The sequence below is a fragment of the Leptinotarsa decemlineata genome, unplaced genomic scaffold, assembly GCF_025532065.1.
Source record: "Leptinotarsa decemlineata unplaced genomic scaffold, Ldec_3_MD MMD2_tig00001064_RagTag_RagTag, whole genome shotgun sequence".
Lineage (NCBI taxonomy): Eukaryota > Metazoa > Arthropoda > Insecta > Coleoptera > Chrysomelidae > Leptinotarsa > Leptinotarsa decemlineata.
In genome coordinates this window covers 4,131,901-4,155,787 of record NW_027412558.1, presented here as the reverse complement: position 1 = coordinate 4,155,787, position 23,887 = coordinate 4,131,901, and the positions used below count along the sequence as shown (strand labels likewise).

Below are 23,887 nucleotides of genomic sequence, written 5' to 3'. Positions count from 1 at the left end.
TGAAAAACATTAAATTTTACCGCTTTCAGTAAAATCATTTAGTGTTTGGACATGAAGTTAATATTGTTCAACCTTTGACAATAAATTCATACATTTCACAAATTTTTATTCCAATAAACAATATCACCAAAATTCTAAATCATTTTATCAAAGGCGGTAAAATGTCAATTACAATCATGGTAAATCTTTTCAATACTATATGTCAAATATCAGTGTTGCCAAACATGAAACTCTCAAAACTGATTGAAAGATGTTCACAAATTTTTACGAGAATGTATTTAATAGAAACTACTAGTATTTGGTTCATATTTGGTCGTAGTATTCATGTAACCTATTTTGTAACTTACAACCTTCCCAACTCTTACGTTCTGCTTGTAATCTGTATATCATTAAATCGATTTTTCTGTTGTTCCAGGTGCGAGCGACCGGCAAAATGTACGCTTGCAAGAAGCTGGAAAAGAAACGCATCAAGAAGCGCAAAGGGGAAGCGATGGTCCTCATCGAGAAGCAAATTCTCCAGAGGATCAACTCTCGTTTCGTCGTCAATTTGGCGTACGCGTACGAGACGAAGGACGCCCTCTGCCTCGTCCTCACCATCATGAACGGCGGCGATCTCAAGTTTCACATCTACAACATGGGCGGGGAGCCGGGGCTGGACGTAGCCAGGGCGAGGTTCTACTCCGCTGAGGTGGTGTGCGGGTTAGATCATCTCCACCAGCAGGTAGGGGGTGTGTCGATACGATACAGTTTTGGTTATGCCACAAGGAAGGCATTCGGGGCTACAAGTTTTGTAATGTATACGATATCACGTTCAGATAGTTTCTTATCACTGATAGTACTCTTACTCAAAGATCTAAAAGAAGTGGTCACGCAATACAATTTTCATTATTTTGTCTTTAGCCTCAAAATAGGCATCAGTTTCGACAAATACCGTTCCATCAGCGCTGAATTTCTTTTCAACGAGTATTCTCTAGAGGTCTGGGAGAAGTCGCTGGGGGTCAGATCTGGAGAATACGGCGGAACCAATTTGAATCTCAATTCATGCAATTTTGCCATCGCTTCCATTGATTTGTCAGACGCTGCATATCCTTGATAAAAGAGCACTATCTTTTCCCTCAATTGATTGATTTCAATAAAATGTTCTATCCCACTAGCTAATAGTAGAGAAAGCCAAAAACTTTCTTTCCCAAAAATTAATCACTCCTAAAAATATAACCCCTTCAATTCACTGTACAGTTATTGAAGTGTTATTAAATTAAAAGTGTTCGACATCCTCAGCAACTTCTCCAATAGGGAGTCAACGATTCTCCATAACAGTTTCCTTCACTTTGTCAGAATGTAAATTCAATCTCAATAATACTACTATCACTATTTCCCCTGTTTGCTGTCAAAATACAATCTTTGACAGGGTTGAATGTCTTGCAAAGGTGCTCTTATGAAAAGTAGACAATCCTTGATGTAGATTTCATAATCTTTAAATGATTAATGGAAAACCTTTGTTTTAGGGCATTGTATATAGGGACTGTAAGCCAGAAAATATTCTTCTAGACGATACAGGTCACGTAAGGATCTCAGATTTAGGTTTAGCTGTAGATATTCCGGAAGGAGAGTCTGTTAGAGGTAGAGTTGGAACCGTAGGATATATGGGTAAGTACACATAATAGTTTTCTGAATTAGCATGTGTTGTGTTATCGTGAAATATGTGAAATATTATCGGAAAGACAGACAAGGAATCAACGGTTTTTGCCAAACTTGAACAAGCTATCTCAGCTTTTGTCCCAGAATCTTTATAGTGCCTTCACTGATACATGTGATTCAGATGAATTGAGACTACACAAAAATCACACATAAACAAGTTTTCCGATTATATTGTTATTGAACTGATACGATAATAAATGCTATTTGATATATGATAAACTCTCACGATTTTTTTTCAATGCAAAATCACAAATTGAATGAAAGTAGTGTCATCAGCAAACATATGTTATCCACTGAATAAATTCAATGTAGCCGAAGAATCAGTATATATCAGTAACAAAATAGGTCCCAGTATTGTTCCCTGCGGTACTCCACATATTATTCTTTTCCAACTAATTATGTCGCTCATATAGGAATTTTGAGATTCAGAAGTTGAAACTTCAAGTTGACTTCACTGGGAACAAAGATGGAGTCATTAAGAAATTCTCAAGTTCATAGGGAAGTCATATATCTCCAATTTTAACATAATTATCTTTCTCTCTTACAGCTCCCGAAGTAATCGACAATGAGCGATACACTTACAGCCCGGACTGGTTTAGCTTCGGCTGCCTCCTCTACGAAATGTTAGAGGGTCAGGCCCCATTCCGAGCCCGGAAAGAGAAGGTAAAGCGCGAGGAGGTCGACAGACGCGTGAAAACCGAACAGGAAAAGTACTCCAACAAGTTCAGCGAAGAAGCGAAATCTCTGTGCCAACAGTTGCTTGCGAAGAGCCCGCACCAGCGGCTGGGCGGTAAGGCGGGACGAGGGGGCGCTTGCCTCGTGAAGCAACATCCTTTTTTCTATCCTCATATCAATTGGAGGCGGCTGGAGGCGGGGATGATCGATCCTCCTTTCGTTCCAGATGTAAGTCCCATCGATCAGTATTTCATTTCTGTTTTGTGGCACATGATAACTATTAATGTTGTGTTAAAGTAATACCTTTTACAGTGTTTTCTAGTTTTATATTAGACGTTTGCTAACACTTTTTTGAAAGTATATTCTAAATTCAATCGTTGCTTCACTGAAGTTTCGGTTATTTGTTGGCAATATCATAGAAAGTAAAAAGTCAAATAATGAAAATTATAATATAAATATCTTAGCATGATATAAACCGAATATTAATATGAAGGATTGTACATTTTTTCTATTCAGTTTTTCTCTCATTTATCTCTACATACCACAAATTCATTCTTTCTTGAAAATCATATTGCTAAATTTCAATAATTTTACTCAGCTTTGCCCTAAAAGATAATATCAAAGAAGGTGGCAATAATCATATTTTCTGTAGCCATAAATTTGACACCTTTATGAATAGTTTAGTTTTATAATATTGCCAAAAGAACAATAAAAAAGTCCCTTGTAAAAGTGTCATTCAGTTTCATGAACAATTGTCTTTATAATGGTATGTTTTTTTCTGGAAGTGATACAATTTTTTGAGAAAAGTAATCAAGTTTTGTATGGAAAGAAATAGAAGTGGCAGATAATTGAAGTAAAAAGGTATCGTTTTTTCAATTTTTATTATGTTGTTTCAAAGGTTTTGTCCTTTTTAATGTCATGTCCCAACTTTTCAGCTTAATAATATATGATTTTGTTAAGCGATTTCAGCCAATTTTTCTCTAAAAATTGAAATTGAACCAAAGGGCTGCTGAAAGAGCCCAAAAAATTAACCAGGCTTTTGGCAATGATGTAACCAGGGTGACCACATACGATATTATTCTACTTTTTCGGCATATTTTCAACACAAATTGAAAAATTGCAGTAGATGAATTTTCGCCGGTAGATTTGGATAAGATGCCTTGGCAATGGAATTTTTATTTCAACGACATCTACAGCAAATGACATGAATTCATTGTTTCTAAGTTCTGCCCGCTTCAATACACAGAACACAAAATGGATACAGATAATAAAACATCCATTTCCCGATTGCTTGTTACTGTTTTCTGAATACCTCCGACCTCCGAATAAAGGAAGAAGAAGAAGAAGATAATAATACATAACCCCATTTCACTTTTCGTTTTCAGACTTTCAACGAATTGAAAGTTTAATTTCAAACATGGAAACATTTCTGTTTTTGAATCTTGAAATCTAATGCTTGAAATAGTCCCCGTGTTCAAAATAACCAACTAGAAAGTAACTTGATATTTCAAGTACTAGACCACGCCCATTGGCCATACCCGTAAGAAGGCCAAGTCCTCCTAGATTCAGTGATGCTATTCAAATGTCTTCACAAGCGCCACCTAGTGGTCGAAAACTCAAATTTTCACCATGCTGGTGCTCTTCGAACTTCAAGTCAAAGAGTACACCACTTCAAATAAATTGCAGTGGATTTCAATAGATTTTCGATGGCACCATAGATAGATTTCTCAAATAAAATGTGGTCACACTGTATGAAACCTCGTTCCGGAGATTTTAGCTTTGAATATGAGACCCGAAATGGTAGACCTACAGTAATCCAGGACGAGGAGTTGAGAACCCTGGTGGAAACTGACCCGTTAAAAACGATGCGTGGGATGGAGGTAGAACTGAGCATCAGCTCCCATGCGGTTTCTGATGGTGTAAAACGTTAAGCCCGAAAAGTAGGTCCTACAGAATTTGTCACGTTTCGAAATCTATTTTTCTTCTCTCGCCAACCGACTATCATCTTTTCAAGTACATCGATAACTTTCTCAGCGGTAGAACCTTCGCCAATTACGACTAGGCAAAAAACGGACTTCGTCGACTTCATCGAGTCCCAAGCACACAATTTTTATGCGAACAGAATTAATCATTATGTGTTTGAAGGTGGTTGACAATGTTTCATGGTTTATTTCATTAGTTCGGACTTCCAATACACTAGACCTTGCTTTCGGGCTCTGTAATACAAAGGAAGGTCTGGAAAAGGAACTAGGCGTCTTCAAAAATGACCTTCAACGGAATGGTTACTCCAAAGTGATGGTGGAACAGGCTTTAGCTAAAAGAAGACAGAAAAGCCGCCACAACCAGTACTCGTACTCCCCTACATCAGAGGATTGTCAGAAAGGATAGGAAGGATTGGGTTCAAGTATAACATCAGAACCTATTTCAGCTCTGAGAACACTGGAACACTATCCGTAGCAGCCTCGCGAAAACCAGGCCACCAAACGCAGACTACAATTCCAAGAATTGCATTTACCGGATACCCTGCGAGTTCGGAGAATCATACATCGGTGACACTAAGAGGCCATTGAAAGTTCGCATTGCCGCAAATCAGTAATAGCAGAGCATATTTGGACTCAACAACATAACATCAAGTGGGCGCAAGCTAAAATCATCCAAGAAGAGGAACAATGGTTTAGGAAAAAATTCAAAGAAGCTGCATGTATGCTGCCCAACAACGTATTTAGCCAAGCTAGTGTAGAGATACGCAACATATGGAAACCTCAAATCAAGCGGAACACGACCAAGTCCCGCCAGACTGTCAGCTTGCGCTAAAACCGATGAAACGGAAAGAGGGAAGATAGGTGAAAGCACTCGAATGACCTATAAATAGTCAGATCTCTGACTATTTATAGGTGATTTATAGGTCGAAACGTCGTGAAGTAACTGGATTCTTTCAGGGATTTCAAATCAATGCATATCATATTAGACAATGGAAGTCCGAATTCCGAACTAATGAGATAATCGACTTGTATTACGCTGTCAATGATTCAAATGGAGCTTATTTCGACTAAATTAAATAAGTATCCACTGAGATATCACAGTTGAAAGTAGACTGTGTCAAAACTTTTGAAACAACCTAATATTACCGGAATTGATTTCCTAAGATTTGATACCCTTAAACAATATCTGGCGAATATTTTTTGATCCTTGTCAATTTTCCATCTTCATTATGCCCATAATTTCAACTTTTTTTTTCAACAGCCTCACGCAGTGTACGCAAAGGACGTGCTAGACATTGAACAATTTTCGACAGTGAAAGGTGTAAATATAGACGAAAGTGATGCGACTTTTTATAGTAAGTTCAACACGGGTTGTGTGTCGATACCTTGGCAAACGGAAATGATTGAGACGGACTGTTTTCGGCAGTTGAATGTGTTCGGCCCCAACGGTTCCAGAACGCCCGACCTAGTTTTACAACCTATAGCAATTTCAGAAAATGAAGGCTGTTTTCCATTTAGGCGGAAGGTAAGAAGTTTTTTGTTTTCTGTTTCTGTTTTTCTGTTTTTTTTTCGTTAACCAGCTGTCGCACCCCTACGAACGACAACCCTCAGAAGTCGAAACTTGTGCGAGCTAACGATTAACGAGGTCTTACCTTTTAACGTGTGATTCCTAACACGGGTTGGACGGTAGCAAGTGAAGATCGATCGTTCAGAGTAGGGCTTGAACCACCGACCAACACGGCAGTCAATTCGAGTGAGTGAACAAAGCACCCAAGCCGAACCGCTTGGCTACCGACTGGCTACCAATTGTCTGGATTGGTAAACTCAAACTGTGGGGTATTTGCATTACACCTTCAGAAGCCAAACTAGAGTGAAGTCAGTGGATGTTTACACATGCTCATCAATTTGTACATTCAAAAAAAGTCAACAAACTATTGAAAACGAAATGAAGTGGCTACTTCTCCGAACAACCTAACCTAATCCCATGTCATGATTTTTGAACAATTTCATGAGATTTTTCAACACTATTGAATTTCGTAAACCATATTCCGTATCGAAGCTCTGGCATCTCGAATATTCTAGTATTCGAAGCGTCAGACAGAGTCATTCATGATTTTGAGGTTAAAATTTGTGTTTATGATGGTCTCCATGATTGATCATAACTTGAAACAAATGAACTGAGGAAGCTCATATATGAAGTTCATCAGTTACGAGATATTCTTTTTGAAAACCTACTAATATTAATTTACAAATCACTTGCTGATTCACTATTTCGTAATGGCATTTCAGTATAGGTTAGAATGTAAACCAAGTATTTCAAAGAAGATTCAATGGAGTATTGTCGTTATTTCCCTGTGTATATATTTTGTTTTCGAACCAAATGTTATATCTATTTTTCTCTCTTGTTTCAGAAAAAGCAACTGCCTCGGACTCAACCGATACCGATCAACCCTACCCTGTTACCTCAACTGTTGGAGAGATGATGACTTACTTAACCCCTCTCGATATGTGTCATTCTCTCTTTCTTCATCTCATCCCCGTCTTCCCCTCTCACACAAGCGCAAATGCGGATCATGCTCCTCAATGCAGAATCGCTCCGGTGTATGTAATTTTTAGTGTTAGAATTGCGCAAGAGTTCCAAAAACGTATTGACATGACGGTTCTTTGTTTTATGTAATGTGTTATTCCTAGTACGTAGTTTTTTGTGAGGTATTTCTTTTTTGGGCCCTACTTTCTCCATAACTCTTGAGATATCAAAACAATTCTGACTTTGAAAGAGTCGGTTACACTGATTCAATATATTTTATTATACAGGAGTTCCCAAATTTCTGTTAAAGTTTGGGGTATCTTGTAAGAGGTAGGAAAAGTACTACTAAATGATTTTAAAAAATCGACTCTGACCTTTTTGGTTCTGAAATTGAATGGAAAAAACGAAAAATTTTTCATTACTTTTTATTGCATCTTCTTCACTTACAGAGATTTTGGAAATCATTTTCGCTCAATAAGAACTATCAGAATCACCAGAATATCAGAATTTTCATAAAGAATATCGCCCAACTTGACCAACCTTCCTTTTGAAATTCAAAAAAAATATTGGAAAATTCAATTCAAATCTGTTCTTTTCTTTTAAATCCGTCGTTTCGTTAACCAGTTGTTAACCCTCAAAAGTCGAAACTTTTCGAGCTAAGGATTAACGAGGTCTTACCTTTCAACGTGCGATGCCTAGCATGGTTTGGACGATAGGCAGTGAAAATCGATCGTTTTGCCCCTCGGCTCGAATCACCGTTTCACCTGACGGTCAATTGAATGTGTGGAACAAATCACTGTTGCCAACCCAACCGGTTACTGTCCTACCCAATATTCTTGAAAGTTTCAGCAAGTAAATTATATTTTTTTGAATTACGGTCCTGATAATCGCTCTGAAGGAGGTAATTCTTTGTTAACGTATCACAGCTAATTTTTTTGATTCAGGCATCTTGGAACGTCCAGAGGTTAATGAAAATCTTCAGCATTCATGTTACGTCTCCTATTCTAGCACAATATACCAAAAGACCATTGAAGCATATGAAAACAATTTCAATCGACATTACAGATAAAATGGGCTGGTATTGACTTCATCCTGTAAATAGATTTGAGACGGAATGTAGGATGTTGTTTGAAAAATACACCAAATGAAACATATCAGCAAAAAAGATATTCAATTTAATTTTTCCAGTATTCTCGTATCTAAAATGATGAAAGTTGTATATTCCAGAATTAGGAATCCACTTTCGGTGGTATTTTTTATTCCCTTGAATTTTTCGAATAACGTTGAAAATTTATCAGGATCTTAGGTTGAATTCATTTGCAGGAAGTCGACATCAACTTATTCTTTGCAAACACAGATATTTTTCACATTTGTAGTCACTTAACAACGTGGTACCTAAACATAAGTTTTTTCAAACTTCTTGATTTCAATGACTTATAAAAACCTCATTGGAAATAGATCCTTGGAATACCAACACATTTCACTTATTTCGTAGTTAATTTCTTGAATATATGGAAGTGCAAAAGTGCCACATAATTATTATTCGTTTCTTGGAAATTACGACCTTGAAACTCGATATTTCGACTTTACTCTTGACTGAAAGACATGCCTGAAGAAGATACTGTACACCGAAACCCATTTGTGCTTTTGTAAAACTGTTTAGTGAAAATCTCACAATAAAGCGTTTCTGAAATATATTTTCAAACTTTAAACATCGTCATTGAAGACATTAAGTGCGATATATGAGAATTTATGAAAATAGCCTTGATCGTGTTATTGAAACTTCAAGAAAAGGACGATTGACATTGCCGTAAGCTGAATTTCGATCTATCATCTTCAAAAACAGATAAATTGTTAAGGAACACGTTTTTGAAACTCTTGCACTCGATTAAGCACAAGCAACATCATGGTAGATGACATTTTTTCACATTTTTTTTACGATATACCAAATGATTTTTACAAATTCAATTATGTGATTTTATACTTATATACCTCTTTGAAAGAAGTGAGATTATTTTATAGATCATCTGCTATGATGGATAACAGTTAGTTACGGGTTTAGAAGATCACACAAAAGTAGGGTGTGATGGCCGACTTTGTACAATCTGGATTTTTTGTGGCTCCGTTCGGTTTGCTGGATAATTTTTGGTCGGAACGTGTGAATTCGGCCAGTACACAAAAATGAATGTCGGTTTCTCATTCCACAATCACAATTTACTGTAAACAGAATATCTAGAATTGATGTATTTGAAAAAAGACCATTATATTGTTTAAATACGAAAGATTTGTTTTTGTTTTCACGCCTAATTTCCAGTTACAAGATACAGAACAGTTGGCTCAACAGCTTCTCAACAATATAATTTTTTATTGATGAACTTCGAAGAGCTAGGCAGGATTTTTGATGAATCAGTGCTCATATTTCATATACATACTAAAATTTTATTTTTTTCCGAAAATATTCTCAACATATATTCCTTGTACAGCAGGCTCAATTGATGGAAACTTCAATTGCATAATTTTAAAAATTCAGCTTGTAAGCAAATGCTCTTCTGCATCTGGATAATAATTTGACGCTATGTACTGGTACAGATAAGAAATTGGGCATGTTTGTCAAATTTGTTAATTCCATTCACTCATCAATTAAATTGACCACTGAAATAGAGGTAAATAATTCAATGAATTTCTTACATGTGACTATTACTGAAAATAATAAACATGATTTTGCAATTTTCCTCAGACCTTCTTGTAATGGACATTGTCTTACATAATTCCTTGACACAAACCTTACAACATAAAGTAACAGCTTCAAATTGTATGCTCCACAGACTCTTGAATATTCAATTGTCTAAAAGTGATTTCCAGAAGAAGCTGAATTTTTTCAAGCAAATCGCTGTATACAACTCGAAGTGGATATTATCGACTCCATTCTTTCCAGTTCTGGTTTCCCTAGAGTTATCTACATCAAAGTTTTTAATGTTTTTTTTTAACTAGATGTTAGTTCTCAAGAGTTTTTTTTTGGTCGGAACAATTATTTGTTGACAATGTCTACCCATTTTTTCCATCTATCAACGTTTTTCAGTATCTCATAACAAGATATTCCAACAGTAATTAAATCAAAACAAATAATTCAAAATTATTCAACAGCAGGAAATCGACATTACGACTTCCTAAACAGAACGCCATCTATGAGGTCTTCGGAAAACTAAATCACTTTATCCAAAATGAGGTTTTGTGTTTTCCGTCGATAGCTTCTTCGAAAAAAAATCTTTGTATTTATTTCTTAAGACGCAGCCATGTCGAGTGGCTGTCATAATTGCCATAAAAAAAGATCTTCATTGCGAATCGTGAAATCGTAGAATATATAGATAATACATTTCCAGCGGCATCTTTCATCTATTCACATTGGTTCAAGATGTGGATGCCTGAAATTATCAATTTCATCTTTTCCAATTATATTGTTTCTGGAAACTATTGAAAGTTTTAACAATTTTGTCTCGTGTTCAAAAAACTGGCAGAAAACAGAATATTTCAACTTGTAAAGAACTCTATACTCCAAATACTTTAGGGCTCCATCAAGTCTAGATTCGACACTGTCTGATTCGGACGAAAAAATCTAAGAAGAAAAATCACATAATGATCACATCAAGTGATTTAATACTTTAGCTACTGTTAAAGAGATGGCGCCCCATGGCCATAAAAGATAGGACCAATTATTAATACAAAGACGTAAATATACCGAGATTTATAAAATATAAGGTCTCCTTATTCAGGCGGTATATTTGAATATTGAAACTTCCCTTCGCACACTGATTTATGTTTATGCTATCAAAATAATCATAGATCATTGGGAGTATTCAAAAACAGTGAAAAAAGGTATGTTGTTAACACACAAATCACCAGATAAATATCCTAATGGATATCCAAATCAAGTCGGATTATCCTTGGACATAAAGTGGATGTCCAGTGGACATGGAATTGAAATCCTTCGATGGATATACTAAGGACATCCGTAAAAAGTCCAAATGATGTACGATATCTTATGAACGTCCAGGTTGGTATATTTCAGATGTTCATAAGATATCATTTGAACATGAATCGTGCGTCCAATGAATATCCAAGTCCGTGCTGACTGGGAATAACTGAAAAATGATTTCAAATTGCTTCAAACGTGTTTAATAAGTCAACATGATATTTCTTTATTTTATACACTAAAATAATTCAATCTCTTATGGGTCGCAAAGAAATACAGGGATGATAAAAAACTGGTGCAGGCATAAAACATCATAGCTTTCGAGAAAGGAAACTGTATAGATAAGGACAAGATGAGTGTCTCAAAAGCATCTTTGGATGTCACAATAATGTGACGCTATACAATAGCGTTGCAATACTGAGACACCCAAAGATGCTATTGATGAAAACCTCACATCAAGGTGTGTGTACAACTATGTACCAAAATTATAGAGAAAAACTGATGAATGATATTAATAAGGCATGATGAGTGAACAAGAGTGTTTTGAGGAGACTTCATAATGATTTAAAGAGAAATTTTGTTTGGAGCTTGCATAGTACTCTGCATATGAGGAATGCTCTCAGCAAATACGTACATCTGAAAAATTTTAGTTGAATATTTAGTGCAGTTTGTACCATTCATTAAAAAATGGTGCATGGCTATATACTGATACATCGCATGTGAATACTCAAATCATTTTAGAAAAAGACATATGGTTTGGCCTCAAAAAATCCCAGACATGAATCCAATGGAGCATTTATGAAATGCACTTCAAAGATTCACTGCTCTAGGCTCCTTTTGAGGACAGGAACATAGTAAGGCACTTCAAGTTACGTGTCATATTGCCAAAGGATTATTGTATAGAATGTACAAAAAATTCAATGCAGTAGAAGTATTATCTTGAAAGTTATGATGTTTTGAAATGTATCAAAATTTCGTTTGTACCGGTTTTTTAACAATCAGAGTGGCAGAAATGGTATCAAAAATATGGTCTTGCAGATAATGATAGGTATGATACCATATGATAGCTATGAATGGTGCTTCAGTTCCGTTGATGGTCATTCAATGAAACCCAAGTAATACTAACTCACAATACTAAAAAAAATCTCTTCATTATTCCTCAAGGGCGCTGAACAACGCAGTTCGTGACAGTTCCATACGTCTCGGAGTACAAAAAGTCGCAAACAGCGGCATTATTCTCGAAAGACATCTCCGGCACCTTGAACTCCGGATTAACAGCCACCTTCATGGTATACTTGCCTGGCTCAAGGTCCGTAATGTCTACCCATTGACAGTCAACGGTGTATTTGTATATATCCGAACAGTTCACGGATATTCCCTGATCACCGTAGTTGACGCAAGCGAATACAGGTTTGACGCCAGGAAGGCACTGGTTGTCTTCTAGACAGAAGGAGGCTTTGTGGCCCTCTGCCACTCTCTGGCCTTTGTTGTTGAAAATGTCGAAAGTGGCGAAAACTTCCATGCTATGATAGTGCCTGAAACAAAAAGGGAGCCAAGGTGAGAAAGTATAGTATCAACAAGTAATTAAAGGTAAAACTAGAATCTTTGGCGTAGAAATGCCCAAAACAAGCACTTTTCTAAACACCAGAACGGCAATACTCTTCTCGACGCGCGTCTTCAAGAGATGAAATGAAATGTCTACTTCACCTCCTGAAATGTCCACTTTTTTCAATATCAAAACATCTAATTATCCCTTAATATACCATCCGTTCTTCATATCCATTGAAAAATACCATTTAATGGTTACTTTTTTTTAGTAGTAATCTTTATTATAGGATACATCCTAATCTTACAAGACATAATAACTAATTAACAATTTAAATTTCCACCGTGCCAAAAATATTAATAAAATTCAAATCTGAATATAGATAATAACAATAATGAAGATAAACTAAATAAAAAGATAATAATAAAAAATATACAATTCATAAGACCCAATGTTGAAAACCAATATTGATATAGTAACTATATATAATATACATATTTTCCAACTAACTAACGCTCTAGGTATTCCAATAATTTACTTTCAAACCCTGTTACAGTATTTTCCTCTTTAATGGCATTTGGTAAATTGTTAAATTCCCGTAGTCCCTTGTAGAATAAGTTTTTCGTTCCGCCACCAGTGTGAGTTCTATATATATGAAAATTATTATAAGATCTTGTCTCATGTTCATGTATTTGATTATTAAAAACCAAAAATTCATTAAAATATGTTGGTTGGAGACTTTTGGTTATTTTAAATATAAAAACCATTGTTAAAAAGAATAATCGATTTGAAATCGACAGCCATTGTAGTATATTTAACATGTGATCAATGGAAGTATAACGACTGCATCTTAACATAATTCTCATGCCCCTATTTTGGAGTTTTTGAAATTGGGAAAGCCTATTTTGGTTTATTAAATGCATTAAAGTTGGACAGTACTCAAAATGAGGTTTAATTATACAATTATATGTTAATATTTCGGAGTTAATAGTCAAATTATTTGTTATCGTAGAAAAAAAATATAATTTTTTTTTAATTTTTTTCATAACGTATTCAGCATGACTGTTCAAACTCAAAGTGTTATCTACAATAACTTCCAGATACTTTATTTCAGACACATATTCCAAGGTAGTGTTACCAATTTCAATTTTTATTTCATTATAATCAATAGAGTTCAGTTTATATTTAGTTTTTATCACCATAGCTTTTGTTTTATCTGCATTTAATTTTAATTTATTCATATGTAAATATTTTTCGATGTTCTTCATAGAACCTTTGAGAGTATCTACAGCATCATTGAGTTCTGTATTCGAAGTATAAACTAATGTATCGTCTGCAAACAGATTAAGTTCATGTAGCCCAGGAACATAATGAATATCATTTACGTATATAATAAATTAAAAAAAAAAAACTGATGAAAAGACAATTTGTCACAAGAAGCAGAAAAAATTCTACCGAAAACCACCTTCAAAGTTTGTTCTCCATCAGCGCCACAGAAAGAATTTAAAATACTAAGTTTGGTAGTAAAAAAGAAGTCGATGAAATACCTAATTTTGATGTGAATTCTCTTAGAATCTACAGAGTGACTTGTGACTTCAGAGTATACCCAAAGTGAAGTTAGTTCAATCCTACATCCTAATCGATAATCCGTTAGTCAAAGTGTGATATGAATGGAAATTCAGAGAATATGAATATACATCCAAGCATCTGATGGTTGTGTTCAATGTTGAATAAATAAAAATTTTCAGATTGAAAATTCAAAGTATTCATTTTTCCCAGCTGACCTAAACAAAAGCATTCAGTAAAAACATGTCGGAAAACAACTGCTTCTCTTTATAAAGCTCCCGGCTCTGTGAGACAAATAAAAAAAGTGTTTTTTTCAATGTGTGACAGGAAACAAGAAGCAACTAAATGACCAGCAAGGTTACTCCCCAAATAGCCACAATGGTGTGTTAATTGAGCTGTTATTTGTTTGTATGATTATAATTATTCTTTTTTATGAATAAAGTCATTATTATTATTATTCAGTCTAGTATTTGTATACTTCTTGGTCAACATTTAATTTAGTTGCAACATCAATGTTTTCGCTGACTCCTCATTCTGAATATTTTCATGTGTTAGAGTTTTAGCAAAGAATTCTAGCAAATCTATTTTTTATCTAATGCAATCATCATTATATAGAATTACTGTACAAAAACAGTAGGTCCTCAAACATTTATAACGAGTGATTTTTATTTTTTTTTATGATAATTACATTAACTCCATGCTGAAAAGTTGTATACATATAATTTCATTATTTATTAATCATTATTTCATTATTCAATTGAGTTCGACAGAAATTTGCAAAACCTGCTTTGTTTCCCGAGACCGTGAAACAAAATTTGAGATTTCCAAAAAAAAACTCGTTTCTTCTTCAAGAGGCTTTATATGGCTGTGCCACTAAATGTCTTGAGTATTTTTTCTGAAAGAAAACGAAAGAAGATAAATATCGTTGTAAATTATCCCCTGAGAAAAATAACACTGGCTGCCGCTGGTCTTCGTCGATAAACTATGCTTGATGGTCGCGCTCAACTCTATTTGTGTTTCTTGGTCGTTCTAGGTGTCGCGTCGCTTCGAAAATATTCCTCTCGGTTTCCAAAGACTTCCATTGGTATATATAAGCACTACCCAAAGACAAAGGAGGCTAGTCTAGTTGAAAGGGTGATACGAAGTGAGGTGATAAAGCGATATACATTTGAGTATTAGTCTGAAGTTTTTGTGTCGTGTTGACAGTGTATACAGTGTGGTCAACTGTTGTCAAACCTTCGAGAAAAACGTAACAATATCCGTTTTATCATAACATCAACGTATTCAGGGCAATCCAGGAGTTGGTTGAATACTTACATGTGACACATATGCCACTCCCAAAGATGCTTCGGGATAGCCGGCCTGAAGTCGGCGGTACCCGCGTTGAAAATCTTCGCCGTGAACCTGAGCAACCTCCTGGTTTCCAGATGCCACGCCGGGTTCTCCTTCTGGATTTCGTAAGCCGTTGAAGCGACGCAGTTCTCTTCCATGGCGCACTGCAGGAAGAACATCTGCTTGTCGTCCAAGTGGGCTGAAGACATCAGTTCCATGTGGTCGATGATGAGATCAGCCATCGAATGGGTACAGGAAACAGCAGCGACATCTTTACTAGCGCAGTGCCCTGTAGCGTGCTGATCGTGCCTACAATGGGAAAGGGAGCTTTCGGTGCCGAGGCACTTGACGCCTCCCAGGCTGTTTTTGGTTAGGTTGCCACCGAAGTAGTCCGTTTGCATTGCGTCGCTGGCGTACCCTTCAACAAGAGAACAAATCATATCGTGATCACTGAATACAGTGATGTTTTTTATCATTCATTAGCCCCCTCTCACCTCTTGGTGGTACATGGTAAGGGTTAAAACTAACCTCACTCCCACACCCAAAATCCCATGTTATTTTGGGTGTGGGAGGGGAGGTTATAGTACCTACAAAGAATCTTGAAATTTTTCCTTTCTTATACTCTGCAAAAAGGTCTATTATACAGATCACCTAGTTCATTCACACATTGTTCAAATGAAAAACGTACGAGGTAACGGTGTATACATGTATTCGGCGCCGAAATAACAGAATGTAACTGGCAAGCCGAGCCGGGCGGTCGTCGTGGTGCGCGGCGACTTAGTTTGTTGCCTGGCAACGGCGAGTCAAAGTTACCTCGCACGTAGCTTTTCGGTTTGGAAATCGCGCGATTCACGAAAAAATAAATACACTTGATATCTTACTACAGTCCCCCCCCCTTCTTTCAAGCCTCACGTGATTAATGGACGGCCCCTAAATATTTGAGTGAGTTAAGGACACCAGTGTCATAACGGAGGCCGCGTTAGCGGAGGCGAAAGTACAAAGTTTGGCATCTACTTCAAAATAATATCAGTATCATCATTACATGTATTGTTACTCATAATTTTGAATACAAGCAATTGTATTTCGAATCAATACTACTATTCAATGTAATCGTTATGAAATGGCGCAATGTATCAGACTTACAAAGCTGACATAAATAACTTATGTTGTTTATGCCAGCTGTCATATCTGAATTTATCGGTTAAAAATGAGTTGTAAAACTCAAATATTTCTAACAAAAAATAATATGTTCACGAAGCATTGGGAATAACTAGCAAAATGTATCATTAAAGTTGACGTTCAAGGGGGTTATATTTGCTTCGTCGAGATTCAAATTTCATGTCATATAAAACGGAATATTGATCTCCATTAGTAATTTTGACAGCGTTTTCAAACAGAAATTTTCAAAAACGAGTCGGAGGTGAAGCTACTTTTGAGTTATTCCTGTGGTATAGTCCAATCCTGCATATTATATGTTTGGCAAATCACACACTATCACAGATGTCATGGTGTATTTGTCGACTTACCTTTAGTCCTAGTTGCATGTCAGTTGTCATTCTGTTATGTGTGCGAGTTGTGAGTTAATGTGATTTGGAAAAATTATCAAAATAAAAGGATAGAAAGGTTAAGCGGAACTAATTTTTATAATAAAAAAAAGCTATCATCTTCAAAAATACAACAATTTCAATAACTCGCTATTTTTACTACCAAAATTATTGAAATATTCATTTATTCAATAGTCCAGATGTTTTTTTTCACGAGTAGCTCAGATTAAACACAAGCTATTGTGTTCAATAGCTATATGTTGATGTTTTTTTTAAAAAAAAGCTTCCAGAATAACCTTCTTTTTTAACCCCATACGTTAAATCCTACTATCAATTATGATGAACAGCTACCTCTTCTTGGATAAGTCGCTTGGGTTAGTAGACTAAATTAAAACAATAGGTAATGAACAAAAAATATTTGAATGTGAACCTACCCATGTTTAAAGATTTACAAACAACCAGAGCTTCGAAAAGTGACCACCCATCTCCACAAATAACTTCCCAATTGTCTCCAGTTTTTATTTCCACTCTTCCCTCTGTTTTAATTCTTCCATTTCGCAGACGAATCTTTAGGTTTTCTGGCAGGGACACCCTGAAATGAAAAATAGGACAAACGCTTTGTTGGTTATTAATAATAATAACGTATCAAGCATGCATTATTATCCCCAAAAAGAATTCCCACTTCTTGATTTCCGCATTGAGTGGCTAAAAAATAATTTCGCGAATTACTTCTGAATAACAACGCTCGAAAAAGCTATTATAATAGCGAAACACGTGTTGGGATTTTTGTAAAACCCTTTATAGCGAAAATCATACAAATAATTGTATTAATTAGTTTCAAAATGGATTTTCATCAAGTATCGGTCAGATCTATTCAATTATTTTTATGCATGTGTACTATTGCAGGTATTGGTCCTCTTATTATAAATCACTTTCTTAAGATTACAATGAAAAATCATAAATCACGCTAAAGACAGCATTTCACTACCGTGGTTACTGATCACCCTAAAATAGAACAGAAGATGGTTGAAGAAAGTCGTGGATTTTGGAACGAGACTTATTGAATAGTTTTTGTTTTAATGAATTCTGAATTTTTGGTGGTCCAATCATTTACAAAAACTCAATTTTGCAGTTTTGCCAAAGTTCCGAACAAAATTTTCATATATTGATATTCTTGTTCTTGTTCAACAACAAGCACAAGAATCTTTAAGACAAAAGAATAGCAACGGAAATAAAATATATTCCACAAAAGGGGGTATAGAAGGCATGATCAGTTAAATAAAAAAACAAAGTTAGGACATTGAATTCATTGAAACATATACAGAAATTATAAAAATATTATTTATATATTATTTCAAAACAAACTTCCAAATGATCTGGAGAAACCAAATATTTACGGAACTTGTGTACATGACTTACTGATTCTATTTACAAGCCATTAATTAACATATTGTCACTGAATTGTTTATCAAAATGTTCCCTTACATTTTTGGTTTCAAAACTTCCAAACTGGTTACTTTCGCTTCTTCTTCAGGTTCATCACAAATAACCCCGGCAGATTCGGTGGAAGTGCAATCATTTTGTCCCCAACCATCGAATCGGCACTGAGAAATTTCTTCTTCGGTACCGTCGCAATAGATATTATCCATCCAAAATCGTCCTGAAGTGTGAAAATGATTTGTTTTACTTGCTTAATTCCTCACCTCATAATTTTCGTTCAAGAGAAAAAGCGGAAGCTTTGGAACAACTCTGTTTCATTTATTTCTAGTAGCTGACAGCTAGCCCAAAATAAATTCTAGTTTCTTTCAAATAAATGTACTTACTCTTAGCGGGACCAAAATATGAATTTGCCGTTGGTTGGGCTTTTTCTGGGGGATACCCAAGTTGCTTACAAATAATTCTCGCTTCAGTAACATCCCATTCATCATCACATATTGCTCCCCAACTTCCATCATGGAGTATTTCCACATTACCTGCAGTGAAGTTTTGTTTAATGACAACTGAAGAACAGTGTAGTTAAAAAAATCATTCTATGATTCTAAAAACAGTTTCAAGTGAAAAATTATTGCACTTATTCGGAAAATAACCGGATCTTTCTTTGATTTGTATATAGGCCAAATAGGTAAAGCCTTTCGTAAATGTGAAAAACAACCTAAGCGACATGTATCTTAATAGAAAATACAACTTGTACGTGAAAAAATCTGAAACTTTCTTGAAACCATTAAGATTGATAGATTCAAAATAAAATTCAAATAAAATCTCTGATATGAATTTAAATACACACAAAAGGTATTATTGGATAATAAGATGTGCACAATCTTTATAAACTGGTGTTATCTGAGTACATGATGATTTATCGTTATTGATAGCATACAAAACCAGAGACAGAAAACACTGTGAAAACACATTAAAAATATTTCCAAAGAGCACTGCTATAATGTAATACTGCCTGTTTTATACACAAATAACAAATATTATCAAGAAACACTAAAACGATTTACCGAAATATTTTTCAGTCCCGGTCTGTCACGGCATCCCGTCCGAATAATTAAATAAAAAAACAAACGCAGTCATACACTAACGGAGACCAACTGGAGGCTAGCCTCCTCTGACACTATAATTTCTGCAACTGAAATTACAAATCGGGACGTATGTCGCCGGTTGGATCGGTCTCGTGGAGCCTGTGTTTTTTAAAGCCGTCGGAGGCTTGGCTCCCTTGCAACGTATGGCATTTATTGTTTCGGGTTGATGGTTTATTCGTTATTCGTTCAATGGGCGGTGCGTTTGAATTTTGTTGATGCAGGATACAGTGTGGTACGTACTACGTAGTGAGTGATAGTGTTTTTCCGGGCATATTATGTATTCATATTAAAAATTAATGGTGAAGTAATGATACCTAAGCATTTTTAGAAAAAAAATAATCATAATTTTTTGTCAATATCTTTTAATTTATTGCGATGAATATCCTCAAATTTTATGGGGAGACTAAGCCTCCCTTGCCTCCTCTGACGAGCCGCCGCTGTTCGGGAGTAAAGAAAATTTTAGGAAGTAGTAAGTGATTATCGGAAATACGAATCCATTTCAATTGCCTTTGTATGCTATTAGCTTTGCATTGGTTAATATCGACCCGTGAGTTCTCAAAGATATCCCTTCATTCACATGTCAAGATTTTACCAACTCCGTGTATTTACCTTATACAACCTTTGCTTCATTATTCAACATTTTAGAGATAGAAATCAGTTTGCCCATACCCCGTGGGTTGGGCTACCTATCGGGCACATCCCCAGGTGGCGGCCAGGGGAATGGCCAGGAGGCCAATGTGGACCAGCCTACCCAAGCTAAGGTGTAAGGAATCGTGCCGACAGCTGAATGGCCGCAGGGTGATATGCGGTCACAAACTATCCCCTTGGAACTGGGCAAGGGCACTTCCTGCGGCGGGCGCCAAGAGCTCCGACTTGAATAAAGGCAAGGAACCAATAAAGGCAAGAAGGTTGAAGAAGCCGCGCAACGACGGTAATATTGCTGCACCTTCCAAAACCTTCGCGGAGGGCACCGTGAGACACCTTAAGGTTGCCAAAGAGAGTGTGTGTTCGGCGAGTCTTGGCCTACACCTGCCAATATAAAGGAGATGTCTCCTAGAGACCTGTCCACCTTCCTGGAAAGGAGAGGATGGACGATGACCTAGGAGGACAACTCTTCGGGAGGATGTACAATGGGTCACAAGTGGCCTAAGAGCTGTGAGTTTACAGTCACCCTCCCTACTCTACAGATACCAGATAGTATGCTCATACATTCACAATAGCAAGAGAAGTCACACACAAGTGGTGTAGCAACCTACAGTTGTTATACACATTTCAGTGACCTATTTATGTTTATTCACAATATTTTTGATAATACTGACCTCGTTTCATGTAATAATCATGTAATCCTGTTTATTTTATTGATTATTAGTGAATAAACATTATTATTATTATTATTATTATTACTATCATTCCATATATCTTCAAGCTCAATTTTGATATACTCGGAACACTTTCAGCATAGTTCTGCCTCCACTACCTTCTAAGGTTTCACAGAAATAAGTCAAGAGGAATGAGGTCCTGAGACTGAAGAAAACTTTTCATAGGGTCATAGAATTATATCCAATTATGATCGAATAATATTACCAGAAGTTGATGATCCACTCAAGAAACTGGTCAAAATATTCATGACTATACACCACTTAAGGGGTCATCATAAAAAATGAACCACTAATCCCTAATACAATTATTCTTCATCGAAGTTGATTCTGAAATGAACAAAGTTAATGTACTGAAAATTCACGTTATATCCACAGACAGAAAAGTCTTCTATCCGGATCTACTCCACTAAACGTCTGTAATTGCTTTGTTAATTATTTTCGATAGAATGTGAATAATCTCTTTTCATACTTCATTAATAAGAGAATCCAAATCTTGGCAAATCGACTAAGTTTTTGGATGAACTTGATCTTATACAAAGACACTTGGTTTTTTCAGCAGAATGAAGCACCTAGACATTATTAGAGATGGATAAATCCAAGTATTGTTCATTGCTCAATATCGTATAAATGGCCCTATTGTATGACAGCTCAGGTGACATGACCTTAACCCTCTTGACTTTTTCTCACAGTTATTTGAGGGATCAATATTATAAGCAGTGCTTTGGAGAAGTCAACACCTTGTAACATTCATTATGAAAAACGTTAGAAACTATTAATAGTAGGACTATGGTGAAGATGAAATCCCTTTTTTTTCACTTCACAAGAAATATTGTGATATGCTTTCATGGTAAAACATCATGGTTTACCTGAAAAAAATTAGCATACAGGGCTTTCCACTAGATACAAGTTATTTCGCCTAAGAAATCTAAAATGTTGTTTCAGTTACTCTGTTGTTAAACGACATAGTTGCTTCAGTAATAAAGTTACCAATGATGCATATTCGAGTTGGATCAGCCCGTATAAAATGATTCTCGGTAAAGTAATGACCGTTTCAGATTGTTTTACTCAATACTGAATTCAAATGTCTTACCTTCAAATTCTCCTCTGCCTCCAACCAATTTAATACCTCCATCTACCTTCTTTAGTCGTTTCAAATGCTTTTTGATGAGCTGGGCCCTTTTCCTCTTTATCTCCTCGGGACTGTCGCAAACAACGCATAAAGCAAAAACAAGCAATAAAACTAGCTTCGAAATATTTCTGCTTGTTGACATCTTGGCTAAATTATCTATACTGAAGTATATCGCATAAAATATGCCGTGATCCAGTTCACACATGTGTGTAGATCTATTTTTTTCTCATCATCCCGAGATGATATAATATCATGACCTTTACTTCGTAATTAAGAATGTTATTAATAATCTATCGGGAATGTTGCATAAATTGTTGACGAATTTGGAATGTTGATTCATACATGCTATCTGTGGTGCCTCATCTGGCCAGATAAATGTAGGTTTTTAGGAAATTAATAAGGAATATGTAGGACAATAGATAAAGTACCCTAGATTGAGAACTTCGAAGTACAATTTAGCGTCCTTTTGAGATAAAAGTGCGGTTACAATTTTTATACGGCCGCTCGAATGTTTTATCTAAATTGAAAAGTCAGGCTTCAGAACAAAAGACTATTTTTTGTCTGAAAAAAACATCCACAACATGTCGATCTAATATGCAGTACCTGTTCCTCATGAATCGCATCTTTTATTGAAATTGCTCTTAATTGCCCAAAAAGATAATCGATAGCTTGATGTTGGCGCCAACAGCATATGCAGGAATAACTTCAGTGAAGAATCCTGCACTGACACCCGTCGAATGTAATACAACGCCCTTCGTGGTATTAGCCAGGGGAATAGTTGTTTTCTTATAGGTGTCAGTCCATCAACCTACAGTGTTCTTTTAGATGATTAGTACAGTGTATGTGCGGGAACGCGCAACTGGTGGCCTTCCTGTCTGAGAACATTAGAAAGTTCGATATAAAAAATTTGGAACACTGTATTTTTTTTGGTTGCAAGAAAACATCATGTTTATGCAACAATTTGTTTTTACTCGATACTTTGGATAATAAATATTGGGTATGTCATTCTTGTTATTAGGCATTTAATGTTATAAATAATGTTGACCGCATACAGACAGATGAGGGGGATAGACATTATTTTAGTCAACCCTCGTTTTCAATTCAAGTGATGTAAATTCAATACTGAAACCCCATTTTATTTATTACATAAATTTCTATGATTCTTTCATTTGGTCGGGACGACCACCCATAGACCGGTTTCGGAGGGCTAGCCTTCTCGAAGACTTTTGGTGCGCTAATTTGAGCTCTCTTCCATTACATAAAGATGATATGACACTCGTAGGCATTTGAAAATGGAAGTCTCTCCCTTCAAAACTCAAAATCCATAGCACAGATTAAGTACTTAATCTGTGCTATGGGTGTGAGGCTGGAGGCAACTACTGCAGTTTTTGGGCTCCGTCCTTGGACATATATCCAGTTTCAAGTAGTATTCATCTTATGAACTAGAGAGTGTGCTTTTCTGGGGACACCTGGGAGACCCCATTTTGTCACCCATTCTTCTGGCTAGTTCTGGGAGACATACACAACGAAGGTTAATAACTTTTCTTGCTCGAGGGCAATAGCCGAGCATCCACACTCAACTAATTTTACAAGATATTTAAAGTGTCATTTATTCGTTCTATTAAGAATTTGATATAAGGACATTATGTGATAGAATTGACAGATACATGATGAAAATCCATAACGTATTGTAATACTATATTGTAATACTCATACGATACGTATTGTAATACTCATTGGATAGTTTACAAAACCGCAGAACGAATTTCGATTCGATTCTGAAGCATTCTCATACTTATACTGAAAACATGAGTTGTATAGAGTATGAAAACACTTGAAGAAACTATTGTATTTCATGCGCAAATTATGTTCAATTCAGATTGGAATATCCTTGGGCATGAAATGGATATCCCTCAGATATTCCTCAGGGGACTTAGATGAATATTCTTTGACAGAT

The 23,887-nt window shown here is 35.9% G+C and overlaps 2 protein-coding genes across 2 annotated transcripts in view; one reads left to right on the top strand and one right to left on the bottom strand.

Moving 5' to 3' along the window:
* The window catches only part of Gprk2 (G protein-coupled receptor kinase 2), a 138,873-nt gene extending 129,709 nt beyond the window's left edge, over nt 1-9,164 (top strand). Inside the window, exons 5-9 of the mRNA XM_023173242.2 lie at nt 416-721; nt 1,506-1,647; nt 2,246-2,601; nt 5,617-5,880; nt 6,767-9,164. Of these exons, the coding sequence (XP_023029010.1) occupies nt 416-721; nt 1,506-1,647; nt 2,246-2,601; nt 5,617-5,880; nt 6,767-6,838 (1,140 nt within the window). The 3' untranslated portion in view covers nt 6,839-9,164. The remainder of the gene's footprint in view (nt 1-415; nt 722-1,505; nt 1,648-2,245; nt 2,602-5,616; nt 5,881-6,766) is intronic.
* A 1,868-nt stretch (nt 9,165-11,032) lies between these two features.
* LOC111517171 (lysyl oxidase homolog 2) lies at nt 11,033-22,161 on the bottom strand. The gene is made up of 6 exons (XM_023173241.2): nt 21,892-22,161; nt 18,664-18,813; nt 18,326-18,500; nt 17,275-17,432; nt 15,282-15,714; nt 11,033-12,387 (listed from the first exon to the last, which is right to left on the bottom strand). The coding sequence occupies exons 1-6, from the start codon at nt 22,133-22,135 to the stop codon at nt 12,012-12,014; spliced, it is 1,536 nt and encodes a 511-aa protein (XP_023029009.2). The 5' UTR covers nt 22,136-22,161; the 3' UTR covers nt 11,033-12,011.
* Nucleotides 22,162-23,887: the final 1,726 nt, after the last annotated feature.

Excerpts from the sequence above, each read along its gene's own strand:
- LOC111517171 (XM_023173241.2), bottom strand. The coding sequence starts at position 22,135 with ATGTGTGAACTGGATCACGGCATATTTTATGCGATATACTTCAGTATA. Across the intron at positions 17,433-18,325 it reads GAAGTTTTGAAACCAAAAAT|GGTGTCCCTGCCAGAAAACC; the intron begins GTAAGGGAACAT and ends TTTTCATTTCAG. Across the intron at positions 15,715-17,274 it reads TTGTAAATCTTTAAACATGG|GGTACGCCAGCGACGCAATG; the intron begins GTAGGTTCACAT and ends CTCTTGTTGAAG.